The sequence below is a fragment of the Aethina tumida genome, chromosome 7 (assembly GCF_024364675.1).
Source record: "Aethina tumida isolate Nest 87 chromosome 7, icAetTumi1.1, whole genome shotgun sequence".
NCBI lineage: Eukaryota > Metazoa > Arthropoda > Insecta > Coleoptera > Nitidulidae > Aethina > Aethina tumida.
The window spans coordinates 12,925,149-12,946,034 of record NC_065441.1 but is presented as its reverse complement, the minus strand read 5'-3'; the positions used below and the strand labels follow the sequence as shown (position 1 = coordinate 12,946,034).

Sequence of the window (20,886 nt, the reverse complement as noted above, 5' to 3'; positions counted from 1 at the left end):
CTCTACGAAATTTGCATACTCTAATAGAAACGATACTAACATACACAATTTAAATCCATCGGCATCAACTATGTACAATAAAAGTTGTTCAGGGGGTAAATTAACAAACAACATCCGTTCAATTTTAAAGCTGCTTAGTTCTTTCAACGTGAGAACTAATTGTTTAATTCCACATTTCGTGAATTGAACTTTTAATTGGTTTAGGGCGATTTAAAACCTCTCTGAAACGCTATGTGTTATAACAATGTGTTTATAAAATACTGAATTTTCAGGGAGATGTACGCGAAACACATTTGAAATGGACTCAAAATAAAATATTCAAACCTTTTACTGCGACATAAATCGTCCACCGTCATCGATTGCTGTTCGGGGTCAGAATCTCGTGACCCGTCACAAAAAAATAACAGATAAAAACTATTTTTTTCACTATTTTCCAAACTTTTCCATACGAACTTTAAAACAACTATAAAACAAATATAAATTGCAGTTAACTGCATTAAGTTAGGAGTGACTTAACAGAAGTCTATGAATATAAATAACATTTACCGGAAACAAGTTAAATGTGCAACTCCGGTTTTATATAATGGACGTTATCATTATTATTCTATCATTTATAACTAAAAGGAAAACTTTGAACGGACGTAACTCTTGATTCAACTCCCTGGCGAGAGGTGACAGTAAAAAGTTGAGTGAAAACGCCACTTCCACCATCGGAAGGTCTGCCATTTTTAAGGCGCATAAGGACGATAGCTTTATTAAGGAGATGGGACGGGTAACCCCTGAATAGATAAATTCTTATTATGGGGTCAACCGCTTTAATAGTGGGCTTACGGTTGATAAGAAGCTGAGTTTAACAAAATCTTAAAATTTAAGTTTTTAAACACATTCAAATTATTTGATATATTTATTTCCTTAAGATTACAAGACAAAATTATTATTATTATTAATGACTGTTTCTTCAATTTTAATGATTAAGAAATATAACGGAACATTTCTAAATTTTCTACAAAATTTGAACTTTTGGAAATATAGGAAATCAAAAAACTAGAAAAAAGAGTGTTAATATTTATGTGTTTTACTGATATACTATAATAAACCATATACATTCGACAGACTTTCAGTAAAAAATTTCATAAAATTTATAATTTTTTAATTGTTTAAAAAATTTTGAAAATTGTTTAATTACCAGTTGTATGTATTGACTGTATTTTAAACAGTAGAATTTAAATATTTATTTAAATTTAAAAAACATAAATTATTAATGACTGTTTCTTTAAGTTTAAGAATTCAGAAATATGTTGTAATAATACAGTTCTAACTTTTCTTCAAAATATAAACTTTTGGAAACTGAGGAAATTAAAAAACTAGAAAAAAGTATTAATATTTATGTATTTTACTAATTTACTATAATAAACTATATATATTCAACAGACTTTCAGTAAAAAATTTCATAAAATTAATAATTCTTTAATTGTTTAAAAAATTTTGAAAATTGTTTAATTACCAGTTGTATGTATTGACTGTATTTTTTAAACAGTAGAATTTAAATATTTATTTAAATTTAAAAAACATAAATTATTAATGACTGTTTCTTTAAGTTTAAGAATTCAGAAATATGTTGTAATAGTACAGTTCTAACTTTTCTTCAAAATATAAACTTTTGGAAATTGAGGAAATCAAAAAACTAGAAAAAAAGTATTAATGTTTATGTATTTTATTAATTTACTATAATAAACCATATATATTCGACAGACTTTCAGTAAAAAATTTCATAAAATTAATAATTCTTTAATTGTTTAAAAAATTTTGGAAATTATTTAATTACCAGTTGTATGTATTGACTGTATTTTAAACAGTAGAATTTAAATATTTATTTAAATTTATAAAACATAAATTATTAATGACTGTTTCTTTAAGTTTAAGAATTCAGAAATATGTTGTAATAGTACAGTTCTAACTTTTCTTCAAAATATAAACTTTTGGAAATTGAGGAAATCAAAAAACTAGAAAAAAAGTATTAATGTTTATGTATTTTACTAATTTACTATAATAAACCATATATATTCGACAGACTTTCAGTAAAAAATTTTATAAAATTAATAATTCTTTAATTGTTTAAAAAATTTTGGAAATTATTTAATTACCAGTTGTATGAATTGACTGTATTTTAAACAGTAGAATTTAAATATTTATTTAAATTAAAAAAAAACATAAATTATTAATGACAGTTTCTTTAAGTTTAAGGATTCAGAAATATGTTGTAACAATACAGTTCTAACTTTTCTTCAAAATATGAACTTTTGAAAACTTAGGAAATCAAAAAACTAGAAAAAAATATTAATATTTATGTGTTTTACTAATATACTATAATAAACCATATATATTCGACAGACTTTCAGTAAAAAAATTCATGAAATTAATAATTCTTTAATTGTTTAAAAAATTTTGAAAATTGTTTAAGTACCAGTTGTATGTATCGACTGTATTTTAAACAGTAGAGTTTAAATATTTATTTAAATTTAAAAAAAAACATAAATTATTAATGACAGTTTCTTTAAGTTTAGGAATTAAGAAATATATTGTAACAATACAGTTCTAACTTTTCTTCAAAATATAAACTTCTGGAAACTTAGGAAATCAAGAAACTAGAAAAAAGTATTAATATTTATGTGTTTTACTAATATACTATAATAAACCATATATATTCGACAGACTTTCAGTAAAAAATTTCATAAAATTAATAATTCTTTAATTGTTTAAAAAATTGTGAAAATTGTTTAATTACCAGTTGTATGTATCGACTGTATTTTAAACACTAGAATTTAAATGTTTCTTTAATTTACAAGACATAAATTATTAATTGTTTTTTCAAGTTTAATGTTTAAAAAATTTAATGAAACAGTTCTAACTTTTCTACAAAATTTGGACTTTTGGAATACAAAAAATTAGATAAAAAAGTGTTAATATTTGTGTTTTATAGATACAGTATAATAAACCATATATTCAGTAAAATATTTCATAAAATGAATAAATCCTTAATTGTTTAAAAAATTATTTAATTACCAATTGTACGTGTCGACTGTATTTCAAACACTAGAATTTAAGTGTTTATTTAAATTTAAAAGGCTTAAATTATTTATTAACTCCGTAGTCTTATTAATTCTATTTTTTGTGGCAAATCTTGGTTTGAGTTATCAATGTTCGACTGTATTACCTATGTATGTTTTTTATGAGTTTAAGATTACACTTAGTTTATTTAAATCAATCTATCATCACATCATTTGACATCTGCATAAATATGAATATGAAAGCATACAGCGAAATAAAAATATGCCATAAATAATTTACGATTCGTATAAAATTCCACATACGTAGCTCAAAGTTGTGTAATGTCTTCTTATATTTCCTGTAAAATTCGTCATCCTAATTCATGTCAAATCATGAAAACCACTGTAAAAACTGACCGTAATTTACTACGACTCAATCTTACATTAATATCACGTTGAATCGACGATTCGAAGTATCCCACTGAACTATTCGATCATAGAGAAAATAATTTGCTTTGATTTATGCTATTGTGCTTGAAGAATATGAAACCGAAATAAAGTGGCGTGACAAGAAAATCGCTAGTTTCCGATTCCCGAAGCAAAATTTATCTCTCAATAATGACTAGATCAATTTCAATATTGCGATTTATCGTCTGAAATAAACCAACCACTGTAATCATTCACAGAAGACGGCCCCACGACCAAGAATTAATTCTATATTAACAAAGTGTCACATGTCCGTTTCCATTGAGTCTAAAACAGTTTCCGAATGTGACGTTTTCATGAGTCGTAGTAAATAAAGATTTAGATGAAAAGTATATTCTTTTGTATACGACGCCGGATAAGTCGGAGAAAGCATCCTAATCCCCGTCATTATGCCCGTACACAAGCGGAAATTTTTCAATCGTAACGGTGCTTCAGTTTTTATAAAAATTAATGGCAACTAAAATGAATAACGCGGTTTATGTTTTACTGTGCCTGACTGGAATACAAGACGGCAGCGTCGCGGCGTCCGGCCAAAGGGCATGTGGGCCCACGTTAAATAAAGGTAGCGCGACAAAAAAGGAGCCCAACAAATATTTGGTTTGAATTATTATCGTTGGATGAAAATAAAGAGTTCTCGTTTATGAAGCTTCAGGCGGATTATTTATGAAAGTTTTCAGCTCGTTTTAATGGCACCTTCGATTTCTCACTATTAATTAAACAACGAATTGTCCTTTAAACTAGTAATTATAATTCTCAGATTTCGCATTAATTTCAAACCAGAAACATTCATTTATTTTGCAGTTCTAAAGACAATTTTCCAAACTTTTCATTTTTAGACTTTAAGTTTAAAAAACAAAAAAAATTGAAATAATTTGCAGTATATATACATAATTTAAATAATATTTAGCTTATAAAATTTATTGAATTTTCATTATATGTTGTAGTCCTTAATAAATTAAGTTTTTTAAATTAAACCTGAAATTTCCATTAATTTACTATAATCGTGTTTAAATTGGATGGATTGGATTGATTTATAAAAAATATATTATTTTATATTTTTTTACAGTAAAACATCCTTAAATTTCAAAGAACGTGAATATAATTATAATATTGCAAAATTATAAAATTAATAATAATATTAATATTTTCATTTTCAAATGTTTTGGATTCTAAAATTATCAAAATGGTGAATTTATAGAAAATTTAATTCTGTTTTATTTATTTCTTATTCTTTAATAATTTATATTTTTTTAAACTTAAGGAAACTAGTTAAAACATAAAAAATACATAAAAATGGATAAAAAATATTATCTAAAATCAATTTTTAAAATTATAAAGAAAGATAACAATTTTTTTTAGAAAATTTATAGAACTGTGCAAAATAATTTATTTAAATATGATTTATACTGATATTTCTGTGAAACACATAGACATAACATTTTTATTTTCAAATGCTTTGGATCTCAAAATTGTAAATTCATACAAAATTTAAATGTTTTGTTTATTTCTTAATACTAATAATTTATTTTTTTTTTAACTTAAAGAAGCAGTTTAAAATATAAAATAATGGATAAAAAACATGATCTAAAACGAATTTTCAAAATTATAAAGAAATATAACAAGTAAAACATGTATAGAATGTATAACAATTATATTTTAGAAAATTTATAAAACTGTGCAAAATAATTTATTTATATATGATTAATCTGTGAAACACTTACACATTAATATTTGTATTTTCAAGTGCTTTGGATTCCAAAATTCTTAAAATTGTGAATTTGTATAAATCTGTCTTGTTTATTTCTTAATCCTTAATAATTTAATTTTATTTAAACTTGAAGAAACAGTTTAAAACATAAAAAATGTATAAAAAGGGTTAAAAATATGATCTAGAATTTTCAAAATTATGAAGAAATATAACAAGTAAAAATATGTATAGAATGTATTTTAAAAGTTCATATTAATTGTCAAATATTCCTCTATTATTGTACTTCTAAAACCTGTTCTTTAAACTTATTATTAAATTATTTTACAAATTTTTAAGAACATAATATTTTGATATATTTTTAATAATTTCTCTTTAATCTTCATTAATATACTGATTAAAACAAATTTTGATTCAAGTAAAACTATTAAGAAATATAAAAATTTAAAAATTTTATAAAATATTTAAATGTTCATTTCGTTTTTTTGAATACTTCTACATCATTTTACTATTAAACATTATTATTTAAATCTATCTTTTTATTAAAAAATTGTGATTTAAATATTATTAAAATATTTTTAAAATTATTAAGAAATATCACAAAATAAATATCATAAAAACTGTCTTAATATTATTATTATATATTTTTTAATTTCATAATATTTCTTAAACACTTCTTGACTATATTTTTTTAAGAAAAAAGTAAAACTGTTATTTGAATATGTTCTTAAAATACATTATATAGTTTAATAATTTAGTAAATACATATTAAGCATGTTTACATCGTCAACTACTTTTTTGCTGACCAGTTTTTACCTTTTCAAAATAATTAAAATATAATAAGTTATCGAATTATTTTCCAGTCGAAGTTTTTTAAGATGTTTAGTTTTTATATGGTACATTCAGAATTATTTTGAATATGTATAAATATCCTACACTGATTAAATCCCAAAAACCCGGATTAAAACAAAGTTTTAAACACATTTGTGTTTCTCTATTTATATAAAAATTATGATATTACTAATTAATGTTAATGTGTACATTGTTTATGCTAAAATTTGATATAGTTAATTAAATGTAATATAGATTTATTAAAATTATTAAGATGAAATTAATTAACTATTATTAAATAATAGTAATATTTAATATTGTAAATGATTATAACTTAGACTAAAAGCTCTATACTTTATTTATTATACATTGTCCCAGTTTTTTAAAAAATTGCAATTTACATTCCGTATTCACATACACATAAAACCCACACATCTTAAGACACCAAACCCCTAAAACTAAAACTTGTTATTCGCCCACGCGACAAATCCATTACTAAATCATAATAATTGTCATCTCTAAGTAATTATCCCCCATTATCAGGATCGGTAACCCTAACTTTTAATAGAACACCAGAACTTTAAAAAAAATAACGGAAAATCTCCGTACATATGTGTGTATGTGTGTAACCGAGAGAATGACAGTGTGACCAATGGTGTTGTAGTAGCCCCCACCAGGATTCCATGTAGGCGCTCCGACAGGATAAAGCCGCGTTATCCTGTGCTATTCTAAGGACGATATTCTATCGCCTGTTGAATCAGACCGTTGTGCACGAAAAGAAGTAGTGAAGAGGAGCGCGATCATCAACTGTTGTTTAACACAACAATTTGCGGTGAGTTTTCACACTCAATTACAACTTTTATCACTGTTCTTGTTCAAAGTGTACTTTTTATATTTGTTTATTATGCGATTATGTAACTTTAAATAGTTAAATTACCACTTATATTAATTGATAAAAATGTTTTAAATAAATTTAATTTTAAATTGTTTAATTTGTAGCTAGTTTAATATTAATTTTTTTAAGTATCTACTTAATTACTACTATTATATGCCTACTCAAATAAAATTTAAATATTTTCAATTTAATAATAAAATAATAAAAAAATTAATTTTTAATCTATTTATAATTATGTAAATGATATTTTATTTTTAAATTAAATTTTATTTTTTGATATTTATTATGAGTAATATATTTAATTAATATAAGTATATAAATGTATGTGTTTAAAAATTTTATATTTTATTGTCATATATTATTATATTATTAAATCCAAAAATATTTTCATCGAATATTAATTCATAAATGATCAAATTTCATTATTCAAACACAAAGTAAAAAAATTAAATATTTTAACTTATTTAGAAAATAGAATAAATTCTTGTAAAATAAGTGTATTTTTGTAATAATTTGATATTATTTTGATTATTATAACTATTTTATTGAAGCATTTTTTATATTTTTTTTAATATTAAATGAATCTATTCTAATACTAAACATTATGATTTAAACATTGTATATAAACAAATTCCAAATTATTTAGAAATATGTATTATTAATTAAAAAGTTCATTCTATTTGTTAAATATTTTCATATTATTTTATTACTAAAATTGTTATTAAAAATATTATATAACTAATTTAAAATTAAATTGGCTGTTTAATATTTAAATGAACACATTATTTATATTTTTACTATTATGTTTCTCTAAAACTTCCTTATTAATAATAAAATAATTATCTCGAAAATTTAATTATTAAAGTGTAATTACCTTTCAGATAATTATATATTTTTCTAGAATGTTTGTATTAAAAATATATTTTTTGGGTGATCCTAATTATTAAATGGAACTAAAATTTTTTTGTGTACTTTCAAATTCATTCATTTTCATAAGTTTAAGATTAATATATTCATACATTTAAAAAAAATAAAATATGTAATAGACAAATCTAAATTAAATGGAAAAAAATTCAGAAATAATAATATATAATATTACCTTAAAATAAATTTGGCTAAATACTATTTTAATTAATTAGAAAAATATATATTTATTTACAATTAATATAAGTTATAATAAAATAAAAAAATATTATCATAAAATTGAAATAAAATAAATGATAAAGAATAATTGAAATAAAATATATTTTTTGCGATAATTGGATATTATTTTGATTATTCATAACAATTTCCAAAATTGCTAAGAAATTAAAAATTTCACTATTTTTGTAAACATGTTTTTTTTTTAATTCTTTAATTTGTTAAATATTTATTTTTTATTGCAAAAAATTGAAAATTAAAATTGTTTTAAAATAATTTACAAATTTTGAAAAATACATTTAAAAAATTCATGGTACTTGTTAAACACTTTCATAGTATTTTATTACTACTATTTTTCATTTTTAAACGACTAAATATTAATAATAAATAATATTGCCTTAAAATAAATATTTTGGCTAAATACAATTTCGATAAAATACTTTATAATAAAATGAAAAAATATTATGATAAAGTATTAAATTTAAATATAAATTATATCTCAACCCAGAAATATTAATAGTTTATCAAAAAATTATACATATAACATATAACATCCCAATTTTTCATTATAAACAAGAAATATTTAACAAATCTTTAATTTGTTTAAAATCCAGTCCTTTTTGATTTTAATTATAAAAATGTATTATCATTTGGGAAATATCTTAACATAATTTTAAATATTTTTTCCTTTTAGAAGGAACTATTAAATTGGCACCTATAAAAAACCTTTCAAAGAAGTATGTGACATAATAATTTGAATTTAACTTACTCCATCCCCATCCTCTTTTACCTTTATTTAAAAGTACTCATATCCAAAATTGGATTTCTCTATTGCCTACAATTTCTTTGCTAACACCTATAACATAGAACCTTTTTACATAAGTTATAATACTGTTAAAAGTATTCGAGATAAATGATTTAGTATCATTCTTTCTCCAGTATCTTTAGAGAAAAAATTTAAAAGAACTATTTCCAATGTGTAAAAGGAAATTATTGTGTTCCATCAAAAATTTTCAATGCAATCTGATATTCACAATTTCATTTAACATTTAACATACATATATCTAATTTAACAAAACAACAACAACACTAGTACGTAATAAATGCATCAATCCGGATGTATCATAAAGTTAGTGGTTTTAACTAATTAACGCTCTGAATTATTGTGAGATCCAAGCACCCATGATTTCATTACACAAAGCGAACTGTTCAAGATAATTCCCTGAGTCAATAATTCACATAAATTAATATCAACTTGATATTTAACCAAATCCTCACACACTCCAACGCAAGATTAAGTGCATAGTGGATTAAATATCGTTGTTTAATTTGATCTATCTGTAAATTACAAATAGATATATTACGGACTCCAGTGCAGATTCTAGTATGAATCTGGAATCATTAAAATGTGAATTTCGGCTTACGTTTCGGTAAATGTGATTTACGTCGTTGGAAAGTTTTAAAACACCTCAAATTGTTTTACTATTGAATTATAAAAGAGTTTTAAAATTTAAAAATACATTTCCTTCCGTTTTTTAATATACATATTTATTTTACTGTTAATAATCTGTCGTAATACAGTTTTATCTATATAAACGAAACATGTTTTAATATCGGATTATTAAAGAGTTTTAATATTTAAAAATGCTTTTTTTGACACACACATTGCTATTAATAGTCTGTTGTAATATATGTTATTAACACATTTTAATCAATAGAAATGAAATACGTTTTAATCTTATTTGGACCGTTTAATAACTGACAGACTGAGTGAAAGGGGTTGTTAAAATTAGTTTCCCACGCATAAAAATAAATATTATACCATTTTATATTAAATTAATTAAATACATGTCCAAAATAACTAATTGTAAAATCGTATTAAAATCTTTAACATGTTTATCAAAGACTTTATTTTAATTATGGGATTTTTTAATTTAAATATTGACATCTATCAACCTTTATGGTAACCCTTGAAAAACATGACGAACAATTTTAATGTAAAACAAAAATCTTAAACTTTCTCAAATAAAAAAGGGAAAAACATCATTTAACTTATACCAAAAGTTTAACTAAATATTTGCATTATTATTAATCCAGTTATTATACTTACTTAATTCTTATTTGGTTTTTAACATCAAAGAAATCAACATCTAAGATACAAACCTTTTAATTTAATACATTAAATATTTATTTGTATATTATTTGATTTTTATGTACTATTCTAAAGTAAGTAAAAATGTTTATTTTTGAAAATTAAATTATAATCAAATATATAATTTAGTCCACTTATTTTGTTAAATAAAATTATTTATGGTGCAAATAAATTCCCCAGAAAATCATATATTTTATTATTAGTGTCATCATAAAAATGTTTGTAAAAAAGTGCAGTGGATTTACGAAATCGGCTTGTTGTAATATAAATGAACATTCTATTGAGATTTATTGAATGAGGAACCGATTTCTAACAATAAAGTATTCCTGAGGAGCGTCCTTTATACGGCACTACTTCTTTTAAGTGAGGATAACTCGATTTTTTCAAATAATTCTCGAACCATTATTTGACCAGGGTTGCCTGAGCTAAATATAGAATTACAGCCAAAATTTTATTCAATGATAAAAAACATTTACATTTTATTTTGTCTAAATGAATATTGAGAGTGGTCAAATAAACGAGACAATATGAGCAGACATAAAATATGAAATAAAAATTATATATTAATAAGAAAAAATGTTTTGTTACTAGAGGTCTCCACTTTATTTGCACTAAACATATACAACCACGTCAACAAATTTGTGTGTCAGTATGTTAATAATAAAAAATAAAATGGAACATTGCTATTTTTGATAATACAACATGTAAATTTGGTATTACAATTGATCCAAAAAATATAATTTTATATTAATTTCCTTGATGTATAAATTTTGTAACAAAATCATATAATACGAAAGCTTTTACTGGAATTGCATTTATGTGACTGTCAACTAAAACTATTTAATTCATTGATTTTGTTTTGGAATCATGACATAATAGATTTATAAATCGTAAAAATCGGCCGATGCATTTAAAATTTCAAACGATATTTGTTTCATTTGTGCTTCGTTAAAATTGGCAATTATCACATCTTCCGTTCTAAATTGCAAAATATTAATCAACGTTCCATTGAGAATTACAGAAAGAACGAAACAGGAAATAACCGTACTTCTATTATTTACAGTGACTTCCTTCAATTACAGTCAATTTAATTTTGTAACTATCTAGAAGCTTATTGCGAAAAAGTAAATGCGTTTCAACCAACTTTTAACCTCGGCATTACACGACAAAAACATTAAATATAATAATTTTATTATGCAAAACGACACGGAATTCGGTGCACATCACAACTAAAAAATGTCGTACGAACTCTAGCATTAAACACATGTCATGCATATTGTTATACAAGGGTGATAAATACGGGTAAAAGCGGGAGAGGTTGATAAGTCCGTTCTAATTTTATCCGTTAACGGGTAATTAAAAATGTTGTGAGGGAGATTAAATATTGCAGTGGAAAAACAAAAAGCGAAACGTTTTGTGTAAATAATTTTTAATAATGACAAGATTTGCATCGAAGGCGCTGAGATCGCCGGACGGGAAAAAGTTTCGAAACGTCCTCCTGTTATTATTTTATTTATTTTTCAGGCGGAAGTTTGCCGTTAATTTAGGCAGTATTAACGAAATTCTGGATACTAAGCTTTATCATATTCTTATTTAAATTATTTATTCCTGAAATTAAATGAGAGATGATTAGTATGAGTATTTTAATTTTTGCAACAATAGTTGAAGTTTGATTTAGTACATCTACTAGTTGTTAGATGGCACCACATTTTAATAACAGAAGTTATGCAACTATTTTAACAACTTAATCTGATACTCTTATTTTTACATTGATATGATCACAAGTTCGCTAACTAATTTAATCCGTAATATTTAAGGCTAATCGAAATATGTAGGTTAATACTATTGACATATAAAATATGTTTTTCTGACAAAAGATTCACCTTTAAAGACTCAATTACAAAATGGAACATAAATCTTAGACATCAACCACTTTATTTTATTTTCTGTTGATAAGTTGATGTGGGTGAAGAAAACAAGATAGCTTTGATAAAGTACAATTAAACCATATGAAGATATATTTTTTAAATAGAACGCAATATAAACAGCATTTTGAATAGCTTAGTTTTAGTTTTGATATAAAATGAACATTAGATGAAAGAAAATTCCGAGTGATACACAATAAACCCACATAGTTTTAAACGTAATTATGCATATTTTAACAACATGTATAGTTTGAGAGTTTGTATTTGCATTAAATAAGTTTATGCTGAAACTAAGTTATAAATGATAATTTGTAAAACGGTTTGGTATAGGAAGTGTAATTTACTTCTGGGTATTACATTATGCGTATATTAAATGAACGAGCAAATGTAAATAAATAGTTGGTGTGTGCTTGTAAATTATATTTACCGGGTTTCGCTCTTAGAAGTTTTGATTTATTTACCCAACAGTCTGCCTTTTTCAATGGTGCAAAGTCTGGCCAATTTACGACCGGGTCCAATTAAGTCTTAATAATTTAAGACTCCAAATCAATTTAAGTTCTAATGAATGAAATCGGAGAATTTTTAACCATTCATTTAATATGAAATAATATTAGATATCAGAATAACATAAGTAACTGTAATTAAAAAATTTAATATGCTCTAAATGTTGTTGCTGAATTGCAAGCTTGGTTTGTTTTATTTGCGTATGAAAAATAATTATGTAAAAACCATTCAAATTTAAATTGGTTTAATATTTATTGACAATTTATAAAACTACATTTTATATCATATATACACATGTTATTAATTAGTAATTAATTAAGTATATTTTTGAAATACTCTCAGAAATCAGTAATTTATTATATTAATTTATTATTAAAACATTATTTTTCCAATATTAATTAAAATTTCAATATGCATTATTAATACATAAATGTAAAAAATATATTAATATTTAGAATGAACATTTATTGATTGTACTGATTGTACGTTTTATATTCTATATCTAAACCGAATAGTTTCTTATTTTCAATGGATCATGTATATTATAACAATTAAATTGTCTAATGAATTTGAATAAATAATAAAAACCTTTCAATTGGTGTGAATATTTCATATATACAAAATTATTTTTAATTATTTAACAGATAAATTAGTATATAAAAATTAATATTTAAATTGTATTTATTGTATTTAAATTTTAATTTTATTTTTTTATAATAATACATGATACTTGTATAACTATTATTTGTAATAAACGAATATATTTAAATTTCAAATTTTAAATATTTAATTTAAAACGAAATAAAATTCATTAATCACTCTATTTTTTAAAATATTAATAAAAGAATATATTAAAATAAACATTTAAATTACATTCATTTTGTTTAAGAATATTTATTTTAATTAATACATTATTTTAGATTTATTTAATATTTATTTAAAATAATAAAATATCATAAAAAGGGTGACAGAGTAAATAATTATTTTAACCTCGCACCAGTTTAAACAATATTTTTATTAATCCATCAACAATTCATTACCCGCGTTCACTAAAACCGGTCACAAGATCTTGATAAATGTCACTTTTGGTGTTTTGCGATTGACCCCGTGCTTGTAAATGATTTAGAATGTGTTCTGTTTCATAAATTAGTTGACGCGTTAGCCCAGATCCGGTTAATTATGCATTTAAAAGTGTAACTCTATCTCAAAATATGATATCGCCACATATTCCAGGCTTTAATAAACCTCCGTCGTTACGTTAATACTACAGAAAGCTAGTTTTGTTAAATATTCATTCGCTTTTTGTTATTTTGTCGAGTTTTTACGTGCTTACGTCCCACCACCAGTTAATGTGGTTTCGTTATTAAAACATTTTTAAAATTAAAACAAAAAATGCAAATGCGAATATGATTAACTTCGGCATAAATTATATTAATAAAAATAAATTAGCGAAAGCAATTTACGGATAAAACAACAAATTTTATCATGCTCGGGTTCTTTAAGAAAACACTCGGCGAGTTTTACACGCCTGCGGAATAAAAATCAGCAATAAGCAACAGTTCTGGGCCGATGTTAATTAAATCATCCCTAAAAAATAAAAATCAGTGAACAAAAGAACCGGGAATTTATATACGATGACTCGGGGACTTCGACAATGTCGACGTCATCCTTTCAGGGAACCGAACAATGTTCTCGTCCATAAAATCTTGATAAATAGACGCTTGTCAAGATCATAATTGACCGGACGCTTTCAACCACCACTGCCTGTGAAAAAATTAATTTAACTTCAGATTTGTGTATTTAATTGTCTGATGTTTTGTTTCATCATATTTTTTCGTAGGCCTTAGTTTAAACGTGTTGTGTCGCATTCGCCCATTTTCAAAATGTGAATGAATAATCAAATATTCAAACATAATTTATATGCTGACTTCTTTAATATATCAAATTATTTTAGTTGAGTGTGCCCCATATGAAATAGAAACAATACTATTCAAAATTTGGATAATTAAAAGCTCTGTATTTGGAGTTGAATATTTGAATCCTCAACTTTATTTTATTTAAAGTACTTTCACAAAATGTTTACTTAAAAATAATCTTCATTATGTTCATAAAATACGTCTACTAATGTCAAGAGGGCAGCACGGTCTATACTATGTTAGGCAACTATTGTATCATATTCAATGTATTTTATTTATTATATTAATAATATATAATATGTAATTGATTATTTATGCTTTTAAAAGATTACAGCAAATGACAATGGTTGGTTGGTTTATTTTATAACCGAAATATATGATGAGATAGACTTTTCTATTTAATATTTTGAAATATTCTTCAAGATTCCAAATCCTGATGTAATCTTGCACTACCTTAAAAAGAACACCTTTTCTACCGACTAAAGAAGCTCAACTTTGAGTAAGTTTCTTATGAACACAAAATCTTTGACACTTTTTGTATGTTCTGCTTTACTAGGTTTACCCATTTCAACCCATTATCTCTTTTTAATGTTTGATTTATCGCAGTTTGCGGACCGCCTAATTCCAATCATGTTGTACCACGATTTTACACGAGGTATTGTTTAATTTAAATTTTTCAAATAAAATTTGGATTTTATTTAAAATACTTTCGCAAAATGTTTTCTATAATGTAATCTTATTTATTTCAAAAAAATAAAATTACTAAAATAAAGAGGGCAGCACGTTCCAAAATATGTTATGAAAAAAATACATTTTAATATATTTATAATTTATTCTATTATTTACAATATTTATTCATTCAATATTGGTTTAATATTTATTAACATTTTTTATATTAAAATATTTAACCCGTATACTAATAAAAAATAACCTCTGGACTGAATATTTTTTCTTCATAAATTACATTTTAATTAAAATATTTTTTCTTCCATGTTAATTAAAAAAATGTAAATATTCAATCGTGAAAATATATTTTAATATTTAAATAACATTTTTATTGACTTTGGTCACAACAAATAATTACATATTTTTAAACAAATTCTGTGTACAACCGATTTATTGAATTTTCATTTATAAAATTGCGGTTTGCCAAAGATACGATAAATTCAAATTACATTTGTTTAAAAAATTGTTTAAAATGTATATAAAGAGATAATCCCCGCCTTTAAACCACGTAATCCGATTAAAACATGGAATACTGACAAATACAATGTAATCAGTTCCCAATGTTTCCACGACCTCTTGCAACCCTTAACATCTGTATTTTGAAACTTGTTAATGTGATACGAGCTTAAAATTTTATCCCTGATTTATACAATTGTGTGTGCTTTATGAAGTATATTTTATATAAATTTAATGCACTGTTTAATCAATAATATTACCATATTAAATTTAATTAATTGAGTGAGCAATAAATTAACATGGTTTATCCAATAATTGTTATATTTTGGCAAACGTGTTCGTGACACTCTCAGGAGACGTATATTGTAACCTGAAACTAAAGGACCCTCATCAACTAACTTCGTTTCCGGACAACTAAAATTTCGCGTAATTATCATAAAGTCTTGTTATAACGGTTTCCTTTTCGGAACAATTGAGTATGTTATTATTAGGCTTCAGTTTGTGTAAATAAAGGGAAAATTACAACTCCGTAGTGGCCTTTTTAACGACCAACACGACAACTTGTTTCAACGCCCGTAGAACGTAGTAATTTTAGAAAAAATGGAAAGTGTGACGCGTTGATACGGAGCGTACAACTACACAAACTGGAAATGATACGGGTGCATGTCCGGAGTACGTTACGCGAAAATTCCAGATGTCCAATATATTCGGACGTCGTTCCTTTTGTGGTCACGGACAACAATCTCTTTCATAAAATCAAGATAAATAGACGCAACCGAGATTATTTCCAACTGTGTGTCTCAACTGTCAACGAAAAAATGAAGTTGATCTTTACTGGCTCTGACGATTGCTGAAGTCCATAAAACCGCCAAGATAAATTTCTGAATTTCTAGTAGTTTAAGCAAAACTAAGCAAAATTATATTCATAATGAAGTATTTTATTTTATATAAATATATTAATAACTTTCTTGAGAATTTTTAAATTTTCAGTTTTTATGTCACTACTAAGATAATTTTAACAGATTTGTGTAACTTTAATTACACTCTTTTAATTTCAAAATAATTTTTGTTACATATTACTTTATAATAAAATTGTGTTTCCATTAACAGAAATTACAAAATTATGTTATGTAAAATTTTTAAACGTCCATTTATGAAATTAATATATTATTGATTAAAAAGATCATGGCATAAAAGCTTCGATATTTAATTTTTAAGTAACAGGCAAATTCAAAATAATAAATATATTATGATCAAATGACAGTTATTAAACTGCGATTAAATATAGTTTTATTAAATATTCAACCTATTGTTTAATTACATATATGTATATTAGAAAGTATAATATACATTGAATACGTTTAAGCGTAACCATTGTTGCATATCATATTCTGAAAGGTGCCGCCCCCTTGATTTTAATAGCCGTACTTTTTTAAAATAATGAAGATTATTTTCTAGCAAACATTTCCTGAATATATTTTACATAAAAGAAAATTCGAAATTCTATTTGAATAATTTAAATTAAACAATATCTCGTGTAAAATTTTAAGGCCACACAACTTCGATCAATTAACCTTTAGAAACAGGTTTGGGCAAATAAATTTTATATAAATTAAATAAAGATAACAAAATTAGGATTTTAACAATACAAGCAATAATAACAAATTGTATAATTTTCAATAATTAATATTAGGTAGACAAAAATTTTCATTACCACAAAACATTTTTTATTAACGGGTTGGACCACATAAACTCATTTCACGCAACAGCTAAAAATAAAACAAACGAAAAATGGTAATTATCGCTGAACTATTATTGAATTTAAAATTATTCGTATTTCCCCAACGAATCTGTACCGTAACACGGAAAGCACAAACTAATTTATATTCATAACACTTAAGTTTCTATTAGCGGAAATAAATTGTAAAAGTTTTTTAATTGAAAGATTATGAATAAGCTGCTACGTTTTCACGTTTTCAGGTTTTTTTATTGCGAGACCTAATTGTGTTAACTGTCTGTTTATGGTGCGATTTGACGGCACGCGTTTTTACGCTAATTAAAATACTTCAGCAGATCATTATCAAGTTTTAATTCATTAAGCTACAATTTTAGACGATTTGGAAAATGATTAATATTTCGTGCATTCTTTCAGCCATCCTGCAAAACATCCTGTGTCAACACACAGTTTGTTAATTAATTTTCGTTCTCGGATTAAAACATTGTACATAAACCTCCTTTTTTTGTTAGCTTAACAATAAAACTCATTTTTCCTTCATTTAGATGCACTTGCATTATATTTTTTATTTATTAATAAACATAATTAAAAAATTACTTGTTTTTTTTTCAAAAATTTTATTTAAAGAGTTTTAAAAATCACTACTTTAGATGTGAAATCAAATTGAAATTATCATGCTCCTGCAGTCCTATTATTTATCAATTTCTCGAAATTCTCCATACGACGAATACTAATTTGCTTGACAAATATATTAACCCATACGAAATGAATGTTTGAATAAAACATGCTGAATTTGCAAACATTCCATTTCGTGATATTTGCCAATGGAATGCTATAAGTTTGAAGCAGTAATGAATAATTATTTTTTAATTTCCCTTATTCCCTCCATTCATCAATTTCTTTGTAATGAATGTTGATAATTAATTGAATTAAACTACAATTTATGTATCTAAAATTAATTTATTTTATATTAAATCAGCTGATTTGTAGATGACAATACATTTAACATTTTGAAGTTATCCAACCCACTGAACAACGCTAATTAATTGTGTATGTGAATAATTAAATGGATGCATGTACAATTCAATTAATTGTGATTTTATACGAAATGTTCCAGTACAGTAAGATTCTACATATTTGTTCCTCCTATATAATTGAAGTAATTTTATTATTAAATATTATTATTTTAATATTAAATGCATTCACCATTTCAAATATTCAAAACGCATTCGCCATTTTCTAATATATATATGCTTTAATTAATTTATTTATCCTATTAAATATCTCTTAGACTTTTACATTCTGTTATGCAACTACACTTATACCAAATACGACTACTAGTATATAGAGGGCAGCAGATTTTTCATTACGAAGTTATACAACCCAGTAATAATTGATTAAATAATAAAATCAGTACAATTATTTTTGTGTTATTATAATTAACAAAGCTCCTGGAAATTACTTTTTGTTAATTTTTGTTGTTTACACGTAACATATATAATGTCTATAACAAATTCAAGTAGGTACGTCTTTCCCGAAACTATCAAAACACATATCTAATTACAGTATTATTCAGTTCAGTCTCATCAACACAGACACATTACATAATTACCGTTCCCCTTGGACTGAAGCAGCAATATTTAAACAACTGGAAATTATTCTCGAGTTATTCAATTTGATCACGAAGACGAAACAGCCCCTGAGGCCAAATATAACTTTTGAATATTTTACTTCCAGGGAGTAAAAAGTAAGGGAACAGTCGAATTTTCGTTGTGTGCGTCAATATGTGCAAGCAAATATTGTTTCGATTTTGATGGAACATGTGTTTGTTAAATAGTAAATAAATTTTGTAATTTATATTTCATTTTGTAAAAATTGCATTTAAACCGACAACAATTTATAATAAATTTAATAAAGTATTATGATAAAATTGATATTTTTTTAAATTATAAAATTTTCTTTAATATTAATAAAATTTGGTATTATTTTAAGAAGATAGAATTCTTTTTTGAAACTGAACTAAACAGTATATTTTCCTGTTTACAGTTTGAAGAAAATGTTCTTCTTTCCCCTTGTTATACTCTTCCTCGTGCAGTCGACGTGGGGCTACGTAGATGAAACCTACTACCCCGGTGAAAATGTGGACAACTACTTGTACTCGGAGGAAGTCACCGAAAACGAAAACCCGAATCCTCCTCAAAGAAGAAACAATAACAACAATAACTTTCTAAGGTAACCCCCAACCTTGATCCCAATTTCCATTAACCATTGTCATCGTTAGGTTCGGACGCAGCGAGAAAAAGTACGACACGGATTACGAAGATTACATCGAGGACTTCGCCAGACCCACCAGATCCGGAAGGACCGACAAGAACGACCACTTCATCCGATTCGGTCGTGCCGGACAAGACTTCCTCAGGCATGAACTGCTCACCGCAATCGTAAATTATTATAATAAACTGTTCTCGTTTAGGTTTGGCAGAAGCCAAGTGAGACTGCACAGAGACCGCGACACCCATCTGAGATTCGGCAGAAGCGCCCCGGTCCAAGAGCAAAAGTCGCGCGCCAAACGAGACACCGCCATGCAGGAGGAGTATAAACGTGGCGGCAGCAATTTCTTGCGCTTCGGACGCAACAGCAACTTCCTGAGGTTCGGCAGGAATCCCGATGGTGTGTTGGCCATGCCGACGTCCGAAACCGAAATCACCCACGCTCAGATCAATGAACTGCTCGGAAAGATCAAGCAGATGCACGACTCCCCTTTGCTTAGGCTTCTGACTGACCTAGCGATTAATGCTCGACAAGATGGCAAAAAATTCAGCTCGTAAATTCACTGTTGACACGTTTTTTTAAAGTTCTTCCTTAAAACTGTGGCTGGATACTTTTCAGTATTATGTTGATCGATATTTTATAAGTATATGTTGTAAATATTAACTATCTATAAATATATGTATAACGATTAAAGGCATTGAAATACAAATATTTATTTCTTAAACAACGGGACCGTCTCATTTTTTAAACCAAATCCTATACAAAAATTCCAAAGAGGCAAGTTTAGAACTCACAAAAAATTTTTATATGAAGTACTTTTTCCGGTAAGTATTTACCTTTACTAGTTTAGCGGATGGGTACCATATTGATACCAATTAAAGAATAGGTTAAGTTGGGTTAAGTTAGGTTAGATTAAGTTAAGTTAAATTAGGACAAATTAGGTTAATTTTTTGATAGTTAAAGTTAAATTGAGTTAAGTAAGGTTATGTTAGATTAAACTAAATTAAGTTAGGATAGATTAGGTTAAGAGTAAGAGTGTCCTAAAATTATTTTGAATATTTTAAAATTCTTTTACAATTAATAGAATAAAACTTTTC

At 25.1% G+C, this 20,886-nt stretch overlaps 1 protein-coding gene across 1 annotated transcript; it reads left to right on the top strand.

Moving 5' to 3' along the window:
• Positions 1-6,761: 6,761 nt before the first annotated feature.
• Positions 6,762-20,424, top strand: LOC109597765 (FMRFamide neuropeptides). Its single transcript, XM_020013522.2, has 4 exons — positions 6,762-6,901; positions 19,565-19,750; positions 19,800-19,937; positions 19,992-20,424. The coding sequence occupies exons 2-4, from the start codon at positions 19,575-19,577 to the stop codon at positions 20,344-20,346; spliced, it is 669 nt and encodes a 222-aa protein (XP_019869081.1). The 5' UTR covers positions 6,762-6,901; positions 19,565-19,574; the 3' UTR covers positions 20,347-20,424.
• The last annotated feature ends 462 nt before the right edge of the window (positions 20,425-20,886 follow it).